This window comes from Emys orbicularis, chromosome 2 (assembly GCF_028017835.1).
Source record: "Emys orbicularis isolate rEmyOrb1 chromosome 2, rEmyOrb1.hap1, whole genome shotgun sequence".
Classification (NCBI taxonomy): domain Eukaryota; kingdom Metazoa; phylum Chordata; order Testudines; family Emydidae; genus Emys; species Emys orbicularis.
In genome coordinates this window covers 217,009,101-217,028,795 of record NC_088684.1, presented here as the reverse complement: position 1 = coordinate 217,028,795, position 19,695 = coordinate 217,009,101, and the positions used below count along the sequence as shown (strand labels likewise).

The following is a 19,695-nucleotide window of genomic DNA, read 5'->3' as shown; positions in this document are numbered from 1 at the left end:
AGCACGAGCTGGGCTCAGCCTGGGCTGCCGCTCCGCTCCCCTCACCCCTTCCCTGGCAGGAGGCGGCGCAGAGGGGAGGAGGAGGAGGAGGCAGAGGCAGGGACAAGCCGAGGAGGAGTGGCCCGCCCGGGCGCCAAGTTCTGCCTGTCCTCTGCAGCCGGGGCAGGGCCACGCTACCGGCTCCCGCCTGGGGGGTGGGAGGGTGGGCGCTGACCACGGGAGAGCGGTGCGGACAAGCCGAGGAGGATCGGCCCGTCCTCTGCAGCTGGGGCAGGGCCGCGCTACCGGCTCCCGCCACTCTCCCGCGGTCAGCGGTCACACCCCCCACCCCCTAGGCGGGAGTCGGTAGCACGGCCCTGCCCTGGCTGCAGAGGACGGGCCGCTCCTCCTCAGCTTGTCCGCACCGCTCTCCCACGGTCAGTGGCCACCCCCCAGGCGGGAGCCAGTAGCGCGGCCCTGCCCCAGCTGCAGAGGACGGGCCGCTGCTCCTCGGCTTGCAGCGGCGGGGACAAGCCGAGGAGGAGCGGCCCGTCCTCTGCAGCCGGGGCAGGGCCGCGCTACCGGCTCCCGCCTGGGGGGGGGGGGGCGGCCGCTGCCCGCGGGAGAGCAGCAGGGACACACTCCCCACTTAGCCGGCTCCCTGCCCCGCCGCACCCAGCGGCAGAACAACAGGCTGGTTACTGCCCCCCGGGGCAGTCAGGATCCAGCCCAGGACGCTGCTTGAGGTTTGAGCTGGGGCCCCAGCATTATGCCGCCCCATAGATTTTGCCGCCCCAAGCACCTGCTTGTTTAGCTGGTGCCTACAGCCGCCCCAGTAGTCAGGCAGCTTTCCTCCTACCCATCAACTTGAGCAATGCTGTCTCTTGACCATTTCTAAACGGGCTGGAACTAGTCTTATTCTGACAACAGCTCTTTCAGCTACACTCCTGAAATCACTGGGGAGCTCACAACGCCCCTGTGCAGTAGGTAAATGGTGAATACTACGGAAATCCCTTCACCCACGACAGCAGAAGTCTGATGCTGTAAGCACAACACTTAAACCTTACTACATGATCAAGCCAAAGGAGGAACTTGGCTGTCAGAAGAAGGATCTTGTTCCTATAAATAAATACAAGCAAAGTGAACGAAACAGAGAACAAGTCTAAGTAAATTTCTTTTTGTTGAATAGATTCTCTGTCCCGGTTTTTCCCCATGCGAAAGTCCTTTTTATGTAATACAGTGGTTGAATGACAATTATTGTAAACTGTAAATCTGCTTATCCCTCTGAACTGAGTTGTCTCAATGTGCATTTAATAATCTAATTCATCTTTAATTAATACAGCAATACCATGTGACACAGATGAATTATCTTCCATTTTCTAATTGCCCTTGAATATTGCCTTGAATCTGCAGCACTACTGATGAGATAAAGGTGAATAAGGTTGAGTGTCTGTGCATTGATTTGTAGGTTCTGGGACTGTCACCAGCGTGGCTCCAGTAGTGCCCCAGGGATCGAGAGCAATCAACAACACCATGGCTGAGACCAAGCTGAAACGCATGAGGGAGTAAGTAGCATATATATATATATATGAAAGCAATACTTAGAGCAAGTTGACAGTTTTGAATGACAACAGGACAAAGCAAAAAAACGAGAGATAAGAAAAGAGAGATTGTGAAATGGATCCCAGAATGTTCATTACAACGGAACGCTCGTCTGCACCAGTTGTGAGGGAAGGATTAACCGTTGCTTCTGAACAGTTCCCCTGTAGTTGGCACAATCACTGTCAGCCTTTCCAGGACCGTACTTTGTCTTCATTGCTTTCTGTGTTGTTCTGAACTTCCCCCTTTTTATCATCTGAACACAACCCCATAAATCAGTGGCAGATGTTCATGTTCATGTCGTATTCCTTCCCTCACCTGCCCTTTGGCCTTTATTCCGTCATTCCTGCAAAAGATTTTTTCCTATGATCTTGTACCAATTAAATAAGAATATTATTGCTGTAAGCTGGGATTTTCAAAGAAGACTAAGGAAGATAGGCATCAAACTCCCATTGAAACTCCATTAGGCTCCTTTGAAAATGGCTCCTTTGAAAATCTCAGCTATAATAAATAATTATTTCACTTCCTTAATAGAACAGATATCTGTAGCTTCCCTTCTAATTATATATATTAGTTAATACAGCTTATGCCTATTACAGTAATTACAGAGTATTATTATAGTAACCATGTCAGATTTACTGTACTTCTATCTAGATACTGACCTATTAGTAATGATGCTCTATCAGAACTGAAGTACAGTGTTACAACATTTCAGCTGATCTTAAATTGTGAGTTCTTCCAGACAAGGACAGTGTTTTCCTGTGTGTGTGTGTGTGGACAGTGCCTAGCACATTCCGTGTGTTACCAGAATACAAATAATAAATACAAATTATTAGTGATAGTAGTTATTTAATTGAAACCTCTACAGAAAAAGAACCCAACATTATAACATTGATGCACTACTTAAAACACTGTGCTACACTAAAACGCCCAAGAGAAGTAGGTACCAAATACTCTCTTACTGATGGTCACCCTGAACCAGCTGAGGCCATCCTGTTTTACAGCAGTCCTAAATGTACCATCTCCCTAGGATTTCACTTCCTGGATTGGCCATAGTACTGAGGTCACTCAACATTGGCCAATCTGATTCTTGTCAGTACCACTTTCATGGAGAGCACTTTTGAGAGTGACACATGCATCATGTGCCCAGTGGTTCAGAGGTGAGTTTGGTTAGACAAAATACCCAATAACCTCGCAGACTTCGCCCTGCAGGCAAATGGAATTACAGGATAAATCTGCGCTATTAAAGATATCTTGATATGTCTTTAGATGTCTTTCATTTCTAGCTGAAAAAAATAGAGCTCTGCCAAATTACTCTCTGTGCAGGATACTAGACAAAACTTACAGCTTGTAGACCATATTTTCATTATCTGTGCCCTTGAAGATGTTGCTGCTTGCTGGGTTAAGCTTTTGGACCATGGTCTTGCTAAGCTATTTAAAAATAAAGTTGTATTTTCCAACAAACAGTATTTGTCAGTTTCGACGGGCTGCTGAGTCAGACCATGTGTAATGTAAAATATTTCTTGGCACCCAGAAACTTGTAGGATGGGCTCCTTGTGTAAGTTAAAAATTGAGAAAGAAATGTTAAGAGAGTGCTATGCTATACTAGCTTGAAAACAGCATGGCCCCAAAATATTTTAATAAACACACACATTTTGGTGAAAACCCTGGTTTAACATATTGAGAATGATGGTTTTTTTACACTGTGGCCCCTTTACGCTGCCAGAGAAGCATAAAGGGGCCTTTTTGTAAATTAAAATCAGAACCTATTTTTATAAGTAAAAGTAACCACTTAATTATGTAAGCATGTACAGGACTTGTCTGTGGTTACAGCGTTCTAGGGCCCTTTGCCCATTGTACGCTGTGCACCATGCCACTGTCTGAACATGCAAAGGTGAGACAGTGTGTTAATTGCAAGAAAACGGGGATGGAAGTGCAGGTGGAAGGAAAAGGCTGATAAGCAGCACACATGCAAACACACACACGGGGATCACAGCAACCTCCTTTGTGTGAACAATGCATGCTTAGAGTATTGTAGGTGGGGTAATACAAAACAGGTTGGGTGAATAGGTGTATGTGTCTGGCCAGAAGGGGACCATCAAGTATCAGCTGTTCTGTTCTCCCCTAAAAAAACCCCAGCATATAATGCACTGCAAATCTGTGCAAGACAATGCTGCTTAGAGCAAGATTAATATAATTCAGAGTTGTGGTGTTCAGTTTCACTCAGGAAATTGCAACTTTCAAACCTTACTGTAGGGCCTTCCAGTTGACAGGCTCCAATAAAAGAGAGAGATTGTATATTTTGTTATCATAAAAACTCAGTCGATCAAGAGTCCTCTTTGGGGCATAGAAAGTAAGATCAATAAGGATGGAATGTAAGTGCGGTGGAATCCTTGTAACTGGTACATTTTTATGGAACCAGAAGCCTGCCAATTAATGATTCTTCCCATTATCTGATGCTTGTAGGAATACTTTGTGCTGAGAGATACTCTTTTATCTTATGAATTGCTTTAAAGGTAAGCATTGTACACGACAAACACTACAAATTACATTAATGAAAGAAACTCATTTAGTCAACAGAGGGTGAAACAGCAAAAAGCGTGTGGTAGCAAATGTTAATTGACCTCTGTAAATAATGTGAACGTGCTTGCAGACAACATCAGGCAGGACAGTCAATCGAATAGATGTCATGTATTCATTGTTTGGAGTCATTACAAAGTATTGCAGTGACTCCGTTCCCTGGCAGTGCATAGACATGCTGTTGTTTATCAGGGTACTAATGTAAGCAGATTTGGCTATATCGGTGTACAGGGATTTTTGTAGTGTATTCATATTAGAGGATGCCTGGAGATGGTGCTAAAAGAACATCTCAGTCCTTACAGGAATGTAGAATGAAGTCACTGAGCTTTTTGAATATAATAACTCAGATACCCAACCGCAGTTTGCCATATTTAGGGAAACTAATTTTCCTTCTCTGAGTGATTGTCTACATGGATTCAACTTCACGGTGTGCATGCATCCCAGACACTAAAGATTGGGATCTTTTGGTCAGCAGTGTCTGTTGAGGCCATACCTGCACCTTCAATGGTCCTGCATCACCCCTCGAAAGGACTCAAAGGACAGAGTGGAGCTAACTGTCCCTTAGTTCCGTCTTACCACCATGGCAATGAGACAGAACGGAGAGAGCCGTGTCACTGTCTCTTGCACTTGTGCTCATTAAAATGAATTTGTTCCTATATAGTCACCCTAGTAGTGTCGTTCCTAGTTAGTTAGGATAATAGTTTTATTAGGTTTTAGTTTAAGTGACCTTTTTTCCTAGTGTTTGTTTACCTGGTAGTGGGTGGGCAGCTTCATGGTTCAATGAAAATCCCCTGGGTCTCAGTGTTGTTCATCTTGTGAGGCAGCGGTACCCCTCAATGATAGACACTCAAAATGTTTGTTTGGTCTCAGTGAGGGGCATATCACTGAGAAAGGTTCTGTTTGTCATTCATTCTCCAAACAAACTTTATTAGTGAGGGATTCTCTCTTTTTTTGGCCAAATCAATGAGATCTGCTTCAGATCCCGGCTAACAAACCCCTTCTGGCTCTGAGTATCCTCCACTGAAAGTGCCCCAGCAGGCACTGGCTCTGGGCTAACCTCCAGGGCTCCTGCTTCCTCACTGAAGCATTCCTCAGATGCTCCTCCTATCAAGTCTTCGGGCTTATCGTCACTACCAGGGTAAGTCAACCTAAGTTACCCCACTCCAGCTATGTGAATAACGTAGCTGGAGTCGACGTAGCTTATGTCGATTTACCCCGATGTCTTGACTGCGCTGCATTGATGGGAGATCCTCTCTGGTCAACTTACCTTACTCTTCTCGGAGAGGTGGAGTACCGGGGTCGACCAGAGAGTGCTCTGCTGTCAATTTAGCGAATCTTCATTAGACCCGCTAAATTGACATCCACTGCATTGATTGCAGCAGAGTTGATCTCCCCCATAGTGAAGATAAGCCCTTCCTCTGCTGCCAAAAGTAGTAGGATGCAGTACTGTTCCTCTAAGGAGAACATGCAGAGCTGTCCCTAGGGTATGGCAAATTGGGGTGACCTTCGTGAGGAGGCGGGTGGGGAGGTGAGGTGGGGGGCGGGCAGGTGGGGAGGGTGAGGAGGAACCCCCCCTACCATCCTTCCCCCCCCCATGCCTGCTGGTGGGCCCTGCCAATCAGCGCCTCCTCCTCCCTCCCCATGCATACTGGCGATCATCTGTTTTGCTGCGACTGGAGGTGCTGGGGGCGAGGGGAGAGGAGTGAGGGCACAGCACACTCAAGGGAGGGAGCGGAACTGGGCGGGGAAGAGGTGGGGCGGATCCTGAGCAGAGCTGGCGGGGAGCACCCCCCGGCAGATAGAAAGTCAGCGCCTATGTCCCAGGCCCCGCACCCCTCTAGGGACGGCACTGAGCACAGGTGCTGGTCTCCATTCCAGGGACCTAGCAAAAGAAAGAGGAAAACATCTCTTCTTCCCACTTTAAATAAAGGTAGCTTAAGGCCTGACCTAAGCCCCTTTGGCACCCATAGTGATGCCAATCCCATGCTTCAGTACCGTCTAAACATCAGTCACAAGCTGCTTTTGGTACAGTGTGGACTGCCTCCGAGCTCTCAGTACTGGCAGTGGGATACCAATTTTTTGGTATTGGCCGCATCGGCACCTTTTCCGATTTGTTACTCTTGATACCAACATCTTTGGCACAGAAGTTTACAGCACTGGGTGGTTTAACTGTTTCAGCCCTTCTGGAGTCCCCTTTATTGTTTTCCACAGTGAAGATATCTTCAGTGGGGCTGGAGGTGAAGGGGGAACAATCAACAAAATGTTTTGTCCTGAGATGTTCCACAGTAGTTCATCTGGTGTTGAGACGTGCAACAGAATTCCTCCCAACAGCTGAATTTGCAACTCGAAGCAGAAGGAGGAAAGGAACAAAAAGTCCTAAGAAGGAGGAACTGTATCTTTTATGCTGGTTGGACTCTGAGGGAGCAAGGATTACTAAGCACAAGCAAAAGATCCTCAGTGCTTGCCAGGATTAGCCCTAAAGGACACATAAAACTTGCTTATTATAGAACAGGGGTGGGCAAACTACAGCCTGGGGGCCACATCCGGCCCTTCAGACGTTTTAATCCGGCCATCGAGCTCCAGCCGGGGCGTGGGGTCTGGGGCTTTCCCCGCTCCATGCATGCCGTGGACGGGAACCGCAGCCAATGGGAGCTGCAGGGGTGGCACCTGCAGACGGGGTAGCACGCAAAGCCGCCTGGCCGCGCCTCTGCGTAGGAGCTGGAGGGGGGACATGCTGCTGTTTCCGGGAGCTGCTTAAGGTAAGCGCTGCCCAGAGCCTGAACCCCTCCTCCCTCACGTGTCCTTGCCCCAGCCCTGATCCCCCTGCTGCCCTCCGAACCCCTCGGTCCCAGCCCGGAGCACCCTCCTGCACCCCCAATCCTTCATCCCCAGCCCTACGCCAGAGACAGCACCCCCAGCCAGAGCCTTCACCCACTCCTGCACTCCAACCCCCAATTTCGTGAGCATTCATGGCCCGTCATATCATTTCCATACCCAGATGTGGCCCTCAAGCGAAAAAGTTTGCCCACCCCTGTTATAGAAGCTTCTATTAGTTTTGGAAAATTAAAATTGGAACTCATTTGTGTGTATGTGTTTACTTGCATTAACCTTGTAAATGGCTCTCTTATTTCCTTTTCCTAGTTAATAAATCTTTTGATAGTTTATTATTGGATTGGCTACAAGTGTTGTCCTTGGTGTGAGATTTAATGTGAAATTGACCTGGGATAAGTGACTAGTCTTTTGGGACTGGGAATAACCTGAATATTATTGTGATTTTTGGTGTAAGGGACCATCTGTCACATAGGCAAGCTTACCTGGGTGGCAACACAGACCGGAGTACACAAGAGGACTGTCTGTGACTCCATGTTAAGGCTGTTATAGTGCTTGAGGAGTTTACACTTGATACTTGGTTGTTGAAATCTAAGTATAGAACACACAACCAATTTGGATTTTGTGCCCTGCTTCTTAACAGTCTGCCCTGAGGTTGGTACCCATGCTCTTGAACTACTACAGGACACCTTGACAATCAACCATACCAAAGACCCTCCAAACTGCCTAGAGAGAAACAGAAGTTTCATTGGAGAAGGCCTTCTTCTTCTTCTACTGCAACTTCAATGAGGCAGACACCAGCTTCAAAACAGTTTGGTGGTTGTGTTGAGAGTTGTTGGGAACCCCATTAGGAGATCAGTCGATTTATTTTGGAGGAGCTTGGAACAGCATTACCACTGACCAGTGGGTCCTCGAGAACACTGAAACAGGCTATTCAATTCAGTTTCAAGCAATTCCTACTCACCACCTACATTTCCCATCCTTTTTCAGGGACTATCCTCTTGAGAGACTGTTGCAACAAAAGGTGGAATCCCTCCTCACTCTTCAAGCAATAGAAGAAGTTCCTCATCTGGTCAGTGGGAAGGGGTTTTATTTCCTTTACTTTCCAAATAGAATAGGATGCTCGTGCCCTGTTCTGGACAGCAGAGAACTCAACACCATTGTTCACCAGTTCAAGTTCAGAATTGTGAGCCTGGCCTCAGTAATCCCTATCTTAGATCCTCAAAACTGGCTTGCAGCTCTCCACCTCCAGGATGCGTATTTCAGTGTATCAATCCATCCTGCTCACAGAAGATACTTAAGATGTGCAGAGGGGACTTCACACTGCCTGTCCAGAGTACTGTCAAGAGCCCCAGGAGTTTTCACAAAAGATCTGCCTGTCATAGCAGCTCATTTTAGGAAACAAGGCATTCTAGTTTGTCCCTTGATGACTGGCTGATTTGGGGACGCTCTCCTCAGCAAGTCAAAGGCAGCAAACATTGGCACTCCAGCTTTTCCCCACTCCAGGGCTCCCAATCAACAGACATCCTCACTCCTGCTGATGCAAAAAATAGACTTTGCAGGAGCACTTCCAGACTCTGCAACAGCGAGAGGATCTTTACCCTGAAGCAGGTTTGACCCATTGTCAGACTTCATAAATCAGTTAGCCAAATCCACTGACAACAGTCAGGACTTGTCTAGGAATGTTAGGCTGCATGACCTTGTGCCTGTGTGGGACTCAGTAGGTTAGACTTCACCATCATTGTTTTTTTGAAAGGGTAGTTGAAGTCCACTTACCACCCAAGCAGACATGACATAGACATGGCGGTTCAAGTACCTCAAGGAGTCCTATTATTATTAAATTGGTGACATTTTCAAGGTGGTTCCATTTTTTCCACCTCTACCAACAAAGATTTTGCCCAAAGTCTTCTCAGAGTTTCATCTGAGCCAAAGGATATATTTACCATTGCACCTCATAAGCAATATTCTACCCAAGGTGGGGGGGTGTCTAGGCGTCACACATTAGATGTCCCTAGAGTCCTGTCTTTTTATTTGAATGGAACTAACTCCTTTAGGATCTCACTAAAGTTATTTCTTGTTTTTGCTGAAAGAATGAAGGGACAAGCTACATTGTCCCAAAGACTGTCCAATGGTACCTGTGTCGCTAGACTAGAATCCTCTGCCCAGGTAAGAGCCCACTCTGTCAGAGCACAAGCAGCTTCTGCAGCATTGTTCCCATTGCTGAAATTTGTGAAGCAGCCACCTGAGGTTCAGTACATACATTTACTAAATTCTTTTCTTTGGTCCTGGCATCTAGATCTGCTGCCTGTTCTGGCAGACCTGTTTTGCAATCTCTGTTTAAGTAGATGCTGAGTGCCTCCTTCTTACATGAGGGCACCTCTTGTGAGTTGCCAAGAGAGGAATACATATGGACAATCACTCAAAGAAGAAGGACCGGTTACTTACTTTACAGTAACTATTGTTCTCTGAGATGTGTTCTTTCAGTGTGTTCCACAACCTGCCCTCCTTCCCCACTATTACTGAGCTTGATAGCATTTGCTTTCTCTGTTGGCGAAGGATCTGAGGGCTAGTTGGCCCCTGCTCTGCCCTCTGCTGGGTGGCTGTAAGGGCACTCAGGGCACAGGCATGGCCCCACTGGACACCGCTGGCCAAAAGATTTTGATCTGGAGTGCATGAGGTGCATGTGCACCAAGAGTGGAACCCATGTGGACAACACATCTCGAAGAACCACAGTTACCATAAAGTGCATAACTGTTCTTTGTTTCATTTTGAAAAAGATAGGTGATGTGTGCTGCCATGTATCTGGAAGGTTTCTGGGGATATTCTTAACTGCTTCCCAAGATATGGTGTGATTATATAACCAAGGGAAAGTTACGAAGTTTTTTCAAGACCAGGATAAGAGGTGACTGGATCACTTTCTATGTGAACATCCACAGAGAGAAGATTTTTTTGATAGGAAAGGTCTCTTTTATGTAGCAGACAAAGTGACTAGAAGCTGAAACTAGACAAATTCAGACTGGAAATAAGACACATACTTTTAATAGTGGTGGTAACTAACCATTGGAACAACTTACCTAGGGATGTGGTGGAGTCTCTATCACATGGTGTCTTTGCATCAAGACTGGGTATCTATCTAAAAGATATGCTCTAGGTCAATCAGAATTTATGGGCTTGATGCAGGAGTTACCAGGTGAGGTTCTAAAGCCTGCGTAATACAAGTCACACTGGATGATCAAAATGGTCTTTTCTAGCCTTAAAATCTATGAATCTATGAACGTCCCATCTTTCTAAGCGGAGAGTAAAGTCTTTAAATCCTAATCCTGTACCTGACTAATCTAGAGCGTTAAGGCCAAAAGTAATTTTAAAGCTATGGTGCTGGTGCCTAATGGTGGATAAAGCAGTGGAGATCCCATGCAGAAGAACTGTAATTCCCTATGTGCCACAGAGAAGATCTCCATACAAGGATTCATGTCTCATTGTGGAAGGGAATAATGTAGGTGGACAAGGAACAAGACAGCTATTGGCAGCAAAAGCCTTTTTTGGGGGTGAGGTGAAGTTGGTCACATTCACTATTCCAACTCTTAGAGGGTTATAGCATTTGCAGCCCATCTGTGCCAAAGAACAAGGATTTTGTTCCCCTGAAGCCTTCCCAGTATTATGTGCAGGACTCTCTTTCTTGGGCTTTGCTTGTAGGATCGGGATTTGCGCCTTATTGAATATGGCTGGCTTTAGAATAACAGAATATATACAAAATAGAATGCATATCTTTTTCTTTTGATCCTGAAAATATCAAAAGGAATAAAAAAATTAAAAGGGAGAAAGGACTATAAATGCAGAGTGTTTCATGCTCCTTTACAAAGGTATCCATGAACACATACAATGACTCAGTTGAATAGATGTGCAGGTGAGAATTCAATAAAATGTATATGGGTAAAACGAAAGGGCTTTTATGCCCCAAATTTTAAGAAAATTAAGATCCTAGAGCACAGCAGTAAATGCCTCTTATTCAGTTCCCAAAGTCTTGCACACAGCAGCATACCATGATCAGGCAAAAGACTTCATCATCACCTGCTGAGTGTAAGTAAAATTGTCTTTCAGGCGCTGCAGAGAAAGGCATTTGGTGATATTTTTGTTCTGGTCTTGTGATTGCTCATGGCACTGTTGGTTTAGATTCATGAATAGTAAGTATATGTGCTGTTTGTGTTTGTGATGTTGGCATTGAATGTGTTATTTCTCTTAAAAATTCAGAAAGAAAGGTCAAGTGACATAAATGAATGAGCACCATATAGTCTTTAAGATTAGCATCTCAGATTATGCCTAAACTAAGGAACAGGTTTTCTAAATTATTTGTGCATGTTTCCAAAGGATTGGGGTAAGGAGTCTAGTAGGTTTGACTTTTTTTTTTAACAGCAGTTGGGTGGCTTTTCAAAAGTGCTTGTCGTTGGCCTAATGTTGCTGTCATTGGTGTTTTACCATTGACATTAATGAGAACAGCATTAAGCCAATGCTCCCAGTAGAAAAGTGTCCATGTTCAAAAAAACACCACTATGTTTGGTGCTTGCTGGCACTCACTTTAGAGGTTGATATTTGAATGGACACTAATTACTGGAGAGGAAATACACCCTGTCACTGCCTGAGCCATAACTGATTTTTGCATCTGAATAGAGGACATCATTCTGCAGTGCTAGTAGTCCAGGAACTTTCATGGGCACTAAATTCTCTCTCAAATGTACATTTAGCACTTATGTATTTTAGTTCAGCACTTTACCTATATTTTAAAGTAATAATTTCTGCATTATGACAAAAGGAGCTCTTAAAATATAGTTGCCTTTTTTTTTGTTTTGCTTCCAGTGGTCTAATCTTACGAGTCATTTACATATACATCCTCTCAGTCGCACACGGACGGAGGGCTTGTCTTCATGAACAATTAGGTCGTGACAAGCTGGGGTGGGAATCTATCCTGCACTAGCTCTAACTGTCCATGTGGATCCTTTTGATGTATATTAACAGTTTGTTAATGCACTATGATCTAGTCCCATTTCAAAGAGGACCAGATCAGAGTGCATTAATTAACTATTAAAGTGCCTCCACTTGACCACGTGGACAGGTGGACAAGCCCAAAGTCTCTCTCGCACATAGTTTAAAGACGCACTTCTTTTTCTGTTATTTATGTAGGCTCTTAGTCAACAAACCAGGGAAACATAAGCCTCACTTTAAGCACATTTACCATCAGTGGGACTGCTCGTGTACTTAAAGTTAAACACATACTTAATTTTGTGCCTTAGATATTTTAATTTTGCTGGTTGCTTTATAAAAAGATAGGGCAAGATTGTAGGTTGGACTGCATGCCTGATCAGGAGCATAAGAGGGAGAAAGAACTCCCCTTACACAGGTTACCCAGACCCAGGGTTCTGGCATGTGGGAGTGAGTTGGTGCTGCAGGCCTGGTACTCCATCCTGTCTCAGAGCAGGTGGGTGGAGAAGGACAGGGAGTGGAGCCTTGGCTCTATCCCACCCCTACTGTGTCAGCCGCAGAGCTGAGCTGGTAAAGAAGAAATTCTGTAGGCCAGGTGACTAATAAATGGTTCCCTTCTTCTGAAACAGCTGCCTATGTTGTTGTAAACATTCATTGAGAGCATTGCAGCCTGAAAGGGTACAGTAAAACAGGACTCTGGCTTGGCTAGATTCGCTGCAGGTAGCCACGGAGTGCGACAGCATTCGCTGGTGCCAAAGGCCCCATCTCAGTCTTGGGGTATGTCTACACTGTGACACCCCCGCCCCCCATGGCACTGAATCTCAGCACCCAGGGCAGCTGACTCAGGTTTGCAAGGCTCTGACTGGGGGGTTAAAAATTGTAGTGTAGAATTCAGGCTCTCGTTGGAGCTCGGGCTGGAAGGGACCTTGTGATGGGGAGGGTCTCAGAGCCCAGGCTCCAGCCTGAGCATCGACACTGCAATTTTATAGCCTGCAACCCGAGCCGCACAAGCCACCGGTCTTTTATCACAGTGTAGATGTACCCTTGGAAGCTAAGTGGTTCCTTAGGGCACAGCATGCTAAGGGGTCACTCCCAAGAGACTGGTTACAAGCTGAGTCACAGACCAGACCTGGTGACAAGCCCCTATACAAGAAATACATCAAAATGCTTGATTAATTCCAGTTTTCTCTAGAAGGAAATGCATTACCAGAGACTTCCCCATTTCCGTTGAATACATGCAGAGTCACACACAGAGCGACGGAAACAGAATTAATGCACCTCAGGATTCACATTTACAGGTATAATTTTTATCCTCCTGCTCAACAGGAAAAACAGTCTGTATTTTGAGTTTGAAATTATGTCATCTTTAAAAATGTGAAGACTATTCCTTCTGTGCACCCAAATAATGCAGAGGGATGCCTTTCATTTAGCTTGTTATTCAGCTTTATGGCATCTGCCATTGGTATAAATAGGAACCCATAAATAGTACCAGACATGTAGTTTGTGATCTTTTGTTTATTTAGCAGGAAGCATTGGCAAATACTGAAAAAACTGAATGAGTTTAATAAGGGATGGAACTGATCTGCAGTTTTAATTATTATACTGTGTTCAAAGTAATAAAGCATGGTAGATTGAGGTGTTCTCATGTAAATGCACTTAATGAGCTACCCGTTTCTGTCCACAAGCAGGACAAGTTTCTGTCTTTTTTGGTTATGTGAATATGATGTTCCCGGATGGTTCCAGATGGATGATTTTGGAAAATGAAATCACACACCTTTATACCAAATACAAATCTGCTCCAGAGCCCAGTGCACTCAATGGAAATACTCCCATTCACTTCAGTGGAGTTTTGATCGGGCACATAATATGGGCCGTAGTACTTAAAGCATTCCTGAACTGCTCCCCCCAATATATATCACTCAGCTCTATAGGCTAAGTGAATTGGTCGTCCTTTTGCTAGTCCTTAGTACAAAGGGTACCAGCATGATGGGTACTAATTAGCCCCCTTGCTTGCTCTCTCAGGAGAGGTGCCAAAGAATAAAGCCCCAGTTCAGCAAAGCATTTAAGCATGTTCATAGCTTGATGCACAGGAGTGGTCCCCTTGTCTTGAGTCAGACTACTCATGCTTAAAGCTACAGATATGCTTAAGTCCGTTGCTGAACCAGCCACTAAATGTGCACAGCGATTGAACTTGCACTCTCACTTGTAGGGACCATTCTTGCAGGTCATCCTTTTATCTGGAGACTGTCCTCAGGGCAAGGCAGGGAAGCTTACATTGCTCCTTTCTGAGCTATACCTGTGGATAAAGCGAGAACGTCACTTTATAGGGCTATCACTTCCACAGTTTTCGCCAGCACTAAATTCATGATGAGTAAATTTAAAATAAGTGAAGATGGCAATCAGAGTAGGCAGAGGAGCACAAGATCTAGAGATCCTACTAACCACAGTGCAAAAAAACACTATTAAGCCTTAGTACATTTTCTTGGGGAAATAAAATGAGCTAAATGAGTCCGGGGACTCTTAACAAGAAACACATTCTAACCTCTAAAAGAAAGCAATAAGCTTTAATGAGAGAGAGAGAGAGAGAGAGAGAGAGAGAGAGAGAGAGAGTGTGTGTGAGTGAGTGAGAGAGAAAAAAACCTTGTTCAGATCCTTTAAATTTCTTAATTGAGCTAAGTGTTGTAGACCGATGGTATATTTCACTCTCTCTTGCTGCCTTGAATTCTTTATTGTGACATGTATTGTTTATAGAGGAAGATGAGCTTGAACCTGCTTTAAATACCCAAGATCATTTGTATTCAGTTTGATAATTAATTACATTCCACTAATGTACATAGCACAAATTATTACAAGTATGCATTAGGCTCATTTTAAAGAAATGTCAAGTAGCCCATAACATTCACAACATTAAGGAAATTATATGGCTGTTACATCTTATTTTGCACAAAAAGCATGGATTTTTTCCTTGTTTTTCTCATGCTGTGCATGCACAATAATACACAGATTGAGCTATTCAGATTTCAAGCTTGAAAAAGCTTAATAAGAGAGTTGATTTTTGTCAATATTTTGCAAATGTGAGAATGTTTTCACACATCATTAACAATAGTCTATTTCAATACGGTACCATTTAACATATCATTGCAATGTTTAGTAAACCCAACATTCTGACCCTGCAAGATTTACAGATGTGCAAGAAAATAATTTAGCTAGCTAAAATGTAAATATTGTTCATTTGTTCGCCAGAGCCTAGGTAGGACTACAAATGCATTCCTATTTGCTCTATCATTTTTGTCTTTCATAGATATGTTCACTAAGTTGTCTAATACTAGTGTTTTCTGAAAGGAAAATCAGTTTCTTTTTCTCGTACATTCAACACAATATATTTTAATTGTCATACTGTGCTATATTTGTTGCACATAGTGCAGAATATGTAAGCCATTAAGGTGTAAATCTGGCCCTCCCCTGACAGACACAAAAAGTTCGCGGGGCTTTTCCTGTCTACCTGGCCAGTGCACCTGAGTTGAGAGTGCTGTCCAGAGCGGTCACAATGGAGCACTCTGGGATAGCTTCCGGAGGCCAATACCGTCAAATTGCGTCCACACTACCCCAAATTCGACCCAGCAGGGTCGATTTCAGCACTAATCCCCTCGTCGGGGAGGAGTACAGAAATCGATTTTAAGAGCCCTTTAAGGCGACAAAAATGGCTTCGTCGTGTGGCTGTGTGCAGGGTTAAATCGATCTAACGCTGCTAAATTTGACCTAAACTCGTAGTGTAGACCAGGGCTAAGTAAATCTTGTGTGATGATTGTGGGTAATTGTTGACTTTTAATGGCAACCATTGCACTTCAGGGTTCAAGAAGCAGTAATTGTGTGGTGTATGGAAGGAAGCTACTATTCAGACATATCTGCATCTGTTCTAGTATAATAAATGCAACAGACATTAATAGGCAAAGTAAATTGGGTCAAGAATCTGTCTAGTGTATTGAGAATTTTTGCTTCATCTAGCTCAGAGATGGATGCTGTTGTATTGACAACATCTAGGAAGTCTTTGTACACTGTGACCGTGCTAAATGCCAGAATATTTACTAAATTAATTTTACCCAGGCTGTAGAATGTCAGCAGGTTTAGAAACAGTTTGCAATCTGGGCACTGTCATCTGATCTTTTTTTTTTAGTCTCTGGACTGTGTCAGGTGTTATTAAGGACCTGGATACTAGCAATTGTTTCAACTAAATCTAGAAAATAGAGAAATACTGACTGATTGAAATGACCCCATGAGTGAAATTTCCGGGTCCATTAGATTATATATAATCTTTTTTCTTGCTCAACAAATGGGCAGTCACTTAAAATGACCCATCTGAAGAAAGAAGGTGGGTGAGGTAATATCTTTTTCAAATCTTTATTGAAAAAGTAACATTCTTACGAGCTACCAATGGTCTTCTGTGCTACAGTTATGCTACCTATTGTATATGGTACAGTTTAGTAGTCTTACTGCAGCGTTCTTCAGCACTAGAACAGAGACTGATAATTGCTTTCAGCGCTTTTATATCTAAGCATTGGAATACAATGTATTATGTTAATCAATTATTGACCATTTTCTTTACTGATTTTTTAAATTACTTTGTTAATATTAATCACTGCTATTCAGACAGAGATTCTGTGTCAGGTGTGTACAACACATTTAGGGAGTAGAAACAGTGTATCACTGAACTGTTAGTCCATCAACACAAATTTACTAGTATCCATCATTAAGGCTACGTTTTAGCAGGCAGTAAACAAAACAAAACAAAAATTCACCAGCCTGTGACCTGTCCATGACTTTTACTATATACCCCTAACTATAACTTGGGCCAGGGGGCCACGGGTACTCTGAGGAGGCGGGCCGCGGTGCTGTGGGTGCTGGGGAGTGGCCCAGGATCCCCGCTGGTGCTGGTGGGGAGGCGGGCAACAGCATGCGGCCTAGGACCCATGCTGCGGGGGGGTGGGCAGCAGTGGTGCATGACCCGGGAACCCCACTGGTGCTGGTGGGGGAGGAGCGGGTGGCAGTGTGCGGCCTGGGACTCCTGCTGGTGCTGCGGGGAGTGTGTGTGGGGGGGGGGGGCAGGGCTGGCAGGCTCCCTACCCAGCTCTGACAGGCATGTCCCTGCAGCTCCTAGGGGGAGGGGCGGCCAGGGGGGTGCCGCACACTGCTCCCGCCACAAGCGCTGGCTCTGCAGCTCCCATTGGCCAGGAACCGCAGCCAATGGGAGCTGCTGGGGCGGTGCCTGAGGGCACGGGCAGCATGTGGAGCCCCCGGCCCCTCCACCTAGGAGCTGCTGGAACATGCCATTGGGAGCCGGGGAGTCCCTCCCCCCAGTTAAGTGCCGCCCCACACCCCAATCTCCTGCCCCAGTCTTGAGGCCCCTCCCACACACCCAAACTGCTGCTGATGGCCCAGGGACTCCCTGGCTTGGGCAGCCCCTGAGCCAGCACTAGCTACTGCAGAAATCATTGAGGTCATGGAAAGTCACAGAATCTTTATCCATCATTATTAAATCTCACTCTGGAGCTATTCCACCACACTCGTACATGAGCACATGCGCTCTCTCTCTCTCATGTATTTGCTTATGTCTGTACTTTGCTGAGTACTTTTACTGAGTCTTATAAGATTTACCAAAACAGACCTTGGAAGTACATGGCAGCACAAAGAAGCTAAACTGTACTGGAATATCTGGCTTATAGTTTCTACTAGTACTTTTCCGAAGGGGAAGAGTTAAGGGGAGAACAGATTCCCTAAATGACAAGTCTGTGATAGGAGGTGATGAGACGAAATCATTGGCATGTGATCTGGAGTCCAGCACGTGGCCTAATCAAATGGCAGGACAAGTTAAATGATTTTTTGTCCTCAGCACTGGATGTGGAGCATGCAGCACAAAATAAAGATCTATTGTGTCTTTTCAATGAGTGTTTTATAATCTCAGAATTCAGGACTCTGCCAATAGTAGGTGCAGTAGCACAGTTAGCTTTCAATTCACACTCCTTTCAAGAGCAGGTGTCAGCTTCAATTACTGTTCTACAAATTCATTTTAGTCAGTTAATGAAATCCACTGGAGAATCATATTGATATTATTCTCCAGCTGTCTGTCGAAAGCCTTATATAACATATTCCTTCTCACCCCATGGGAAAATTTGTTCCAAATATGCTTTAGACTTCACAGGTCGTTCAAGCAGGGCATCAGAGAGTTGTGTGTTATCAAGTTATGGTGCCATAATGCAGGAATTATGAAGTTATTAAGGATGTATTATTAAAATTATCATATCGTGAAGAAATTTTCACTCGACAATAACAATGAAAGTCAAAATCCACTGGGCGTTGAAGGTGAAGGAAGATGCTAATCTTCCACAATTAAGGTTTTGTTCTTTTTGCTATTAAATAGTATCTTCTTGTCATTCCCACACAACCTTTTGTTCCTGAGTGCTTGTCCTTGGGTATATTCCACGCTAGGTGTGCAAGCACCCCACACACCTGATATTGGAGATTTTATTGCTAGTCGTATCCATTTGGTCTGCATGCATATCCTGACAAGCCTTCATGCCTCATTCCAAGGGTAGAAACTTTGGGGTGGGGCAGGACCAACGGCCATTTGAGTTTCTTCTTACTGCCCTTGGCCTGAGAGACAGAGTGCTTTGGTGTCCGCACTCCTTCAGCTTAGCTTGTAGACTTTTGTAACTAGTATTTTAGATCGCTTTCAGTACAGTTTTTTCTATATATAGTACAAGTTGGTGGAATATTGCCCTTTGGCACTGACACTTTAACAGTCTATATAGTTTGCGGGAGTTTTCACTTCCATCATGACTCCCCTCTCTTTGTTGTTAGTTCCAGGCCAGTTTTCCTTGTAATAACCAAATCCCTCGGCTTTCAGTTTTGTGCATCTTGTGAGGGAGACTTTCCCTTTAATGCTGGTCATACACACAGCCTTTTTTGTTTGGGGCTAGAGCCTGTTTTATAGTCAGTACTGGAGAGGCAATCGGTGCCGGTGAAATTCTCTTGTGCCGCACCAGTAGAGGGGACTCAGGTTCATTAGAGACTTGTTGGTCCTCTGGTACCATGTACCTAATTTGTACTAGTGTAGGTGAAGGCGTTAGGGATGTTCTATGGGATGAAGTGCTTGGTATTGGCTTCCGTGGCACCGATAATTTGCTTGGTGGCTTAAAAACCTATGAATCTATGAGCCTTAACTGATTTAGCCCAGGCCCCTATTTTAAAATGTTTATTGATACATTTTAATATTTGATCCCAAGCTGCATTCTAACATTGCATCTACAGAAATAAACATCAGCTGAGTGCTTTTATTTTCTATGCCAAGGCGGCAGTTTAATGCTTACACGGAATTTGACATGAATACAGTTTACATTTTACAATAACTGAATTTCCTACAACTTATTCAGGAGCAGTGCTGAATGCTCGCTAGTATGATATAGATGAAATATTATTTTTGATGTCTAGCAAATATATAAGCACGTTCATTCCCATTTCATTATTCTGCTATCTCATATTGTTACTTCAGTACAATATATAGGCTAGTAACCCAAAATACAGTTTCTTAAAGGGATTGGTGAAAACTACTTTGTTTTTAGAAGCAAACAATGCTGCTCATTCTTCTGGTGGAGGAAGAAAGGAGAATGCGGTTCAGTGGTTGCTATGATGCTAAATGAAATTTGGAAGCAAGAAGCTGAAAAACCCCTTAGCTGCAGA

The 19,695-nt window shown here is 44.5% G+C and overlaps 1 protein-coding gene across 1 annotated transcript in view; it reads left to right on the top strand.

Annotated features, from left to right (window-relative positions):
- Nucleotides 1-19,695, top strand: part of NEK11 (NIMA related kinase 11) — a 215,290-nt gene that overhangs the window by 183,327 nt on the left and 12,268 nt on the right. Inside the window, exon 14 of the mRNA XM_065399194.1 lies at nucleotides 1,448-1,544. Within this exon, the coding sequence (XP_065255266.1) occupies nucleotides 1,448-1,544 (97 nt within the window). The remainder of the gene's footprint in view (nucleotides 1-1,447; nucleotides 1,545-19,695) is intronic.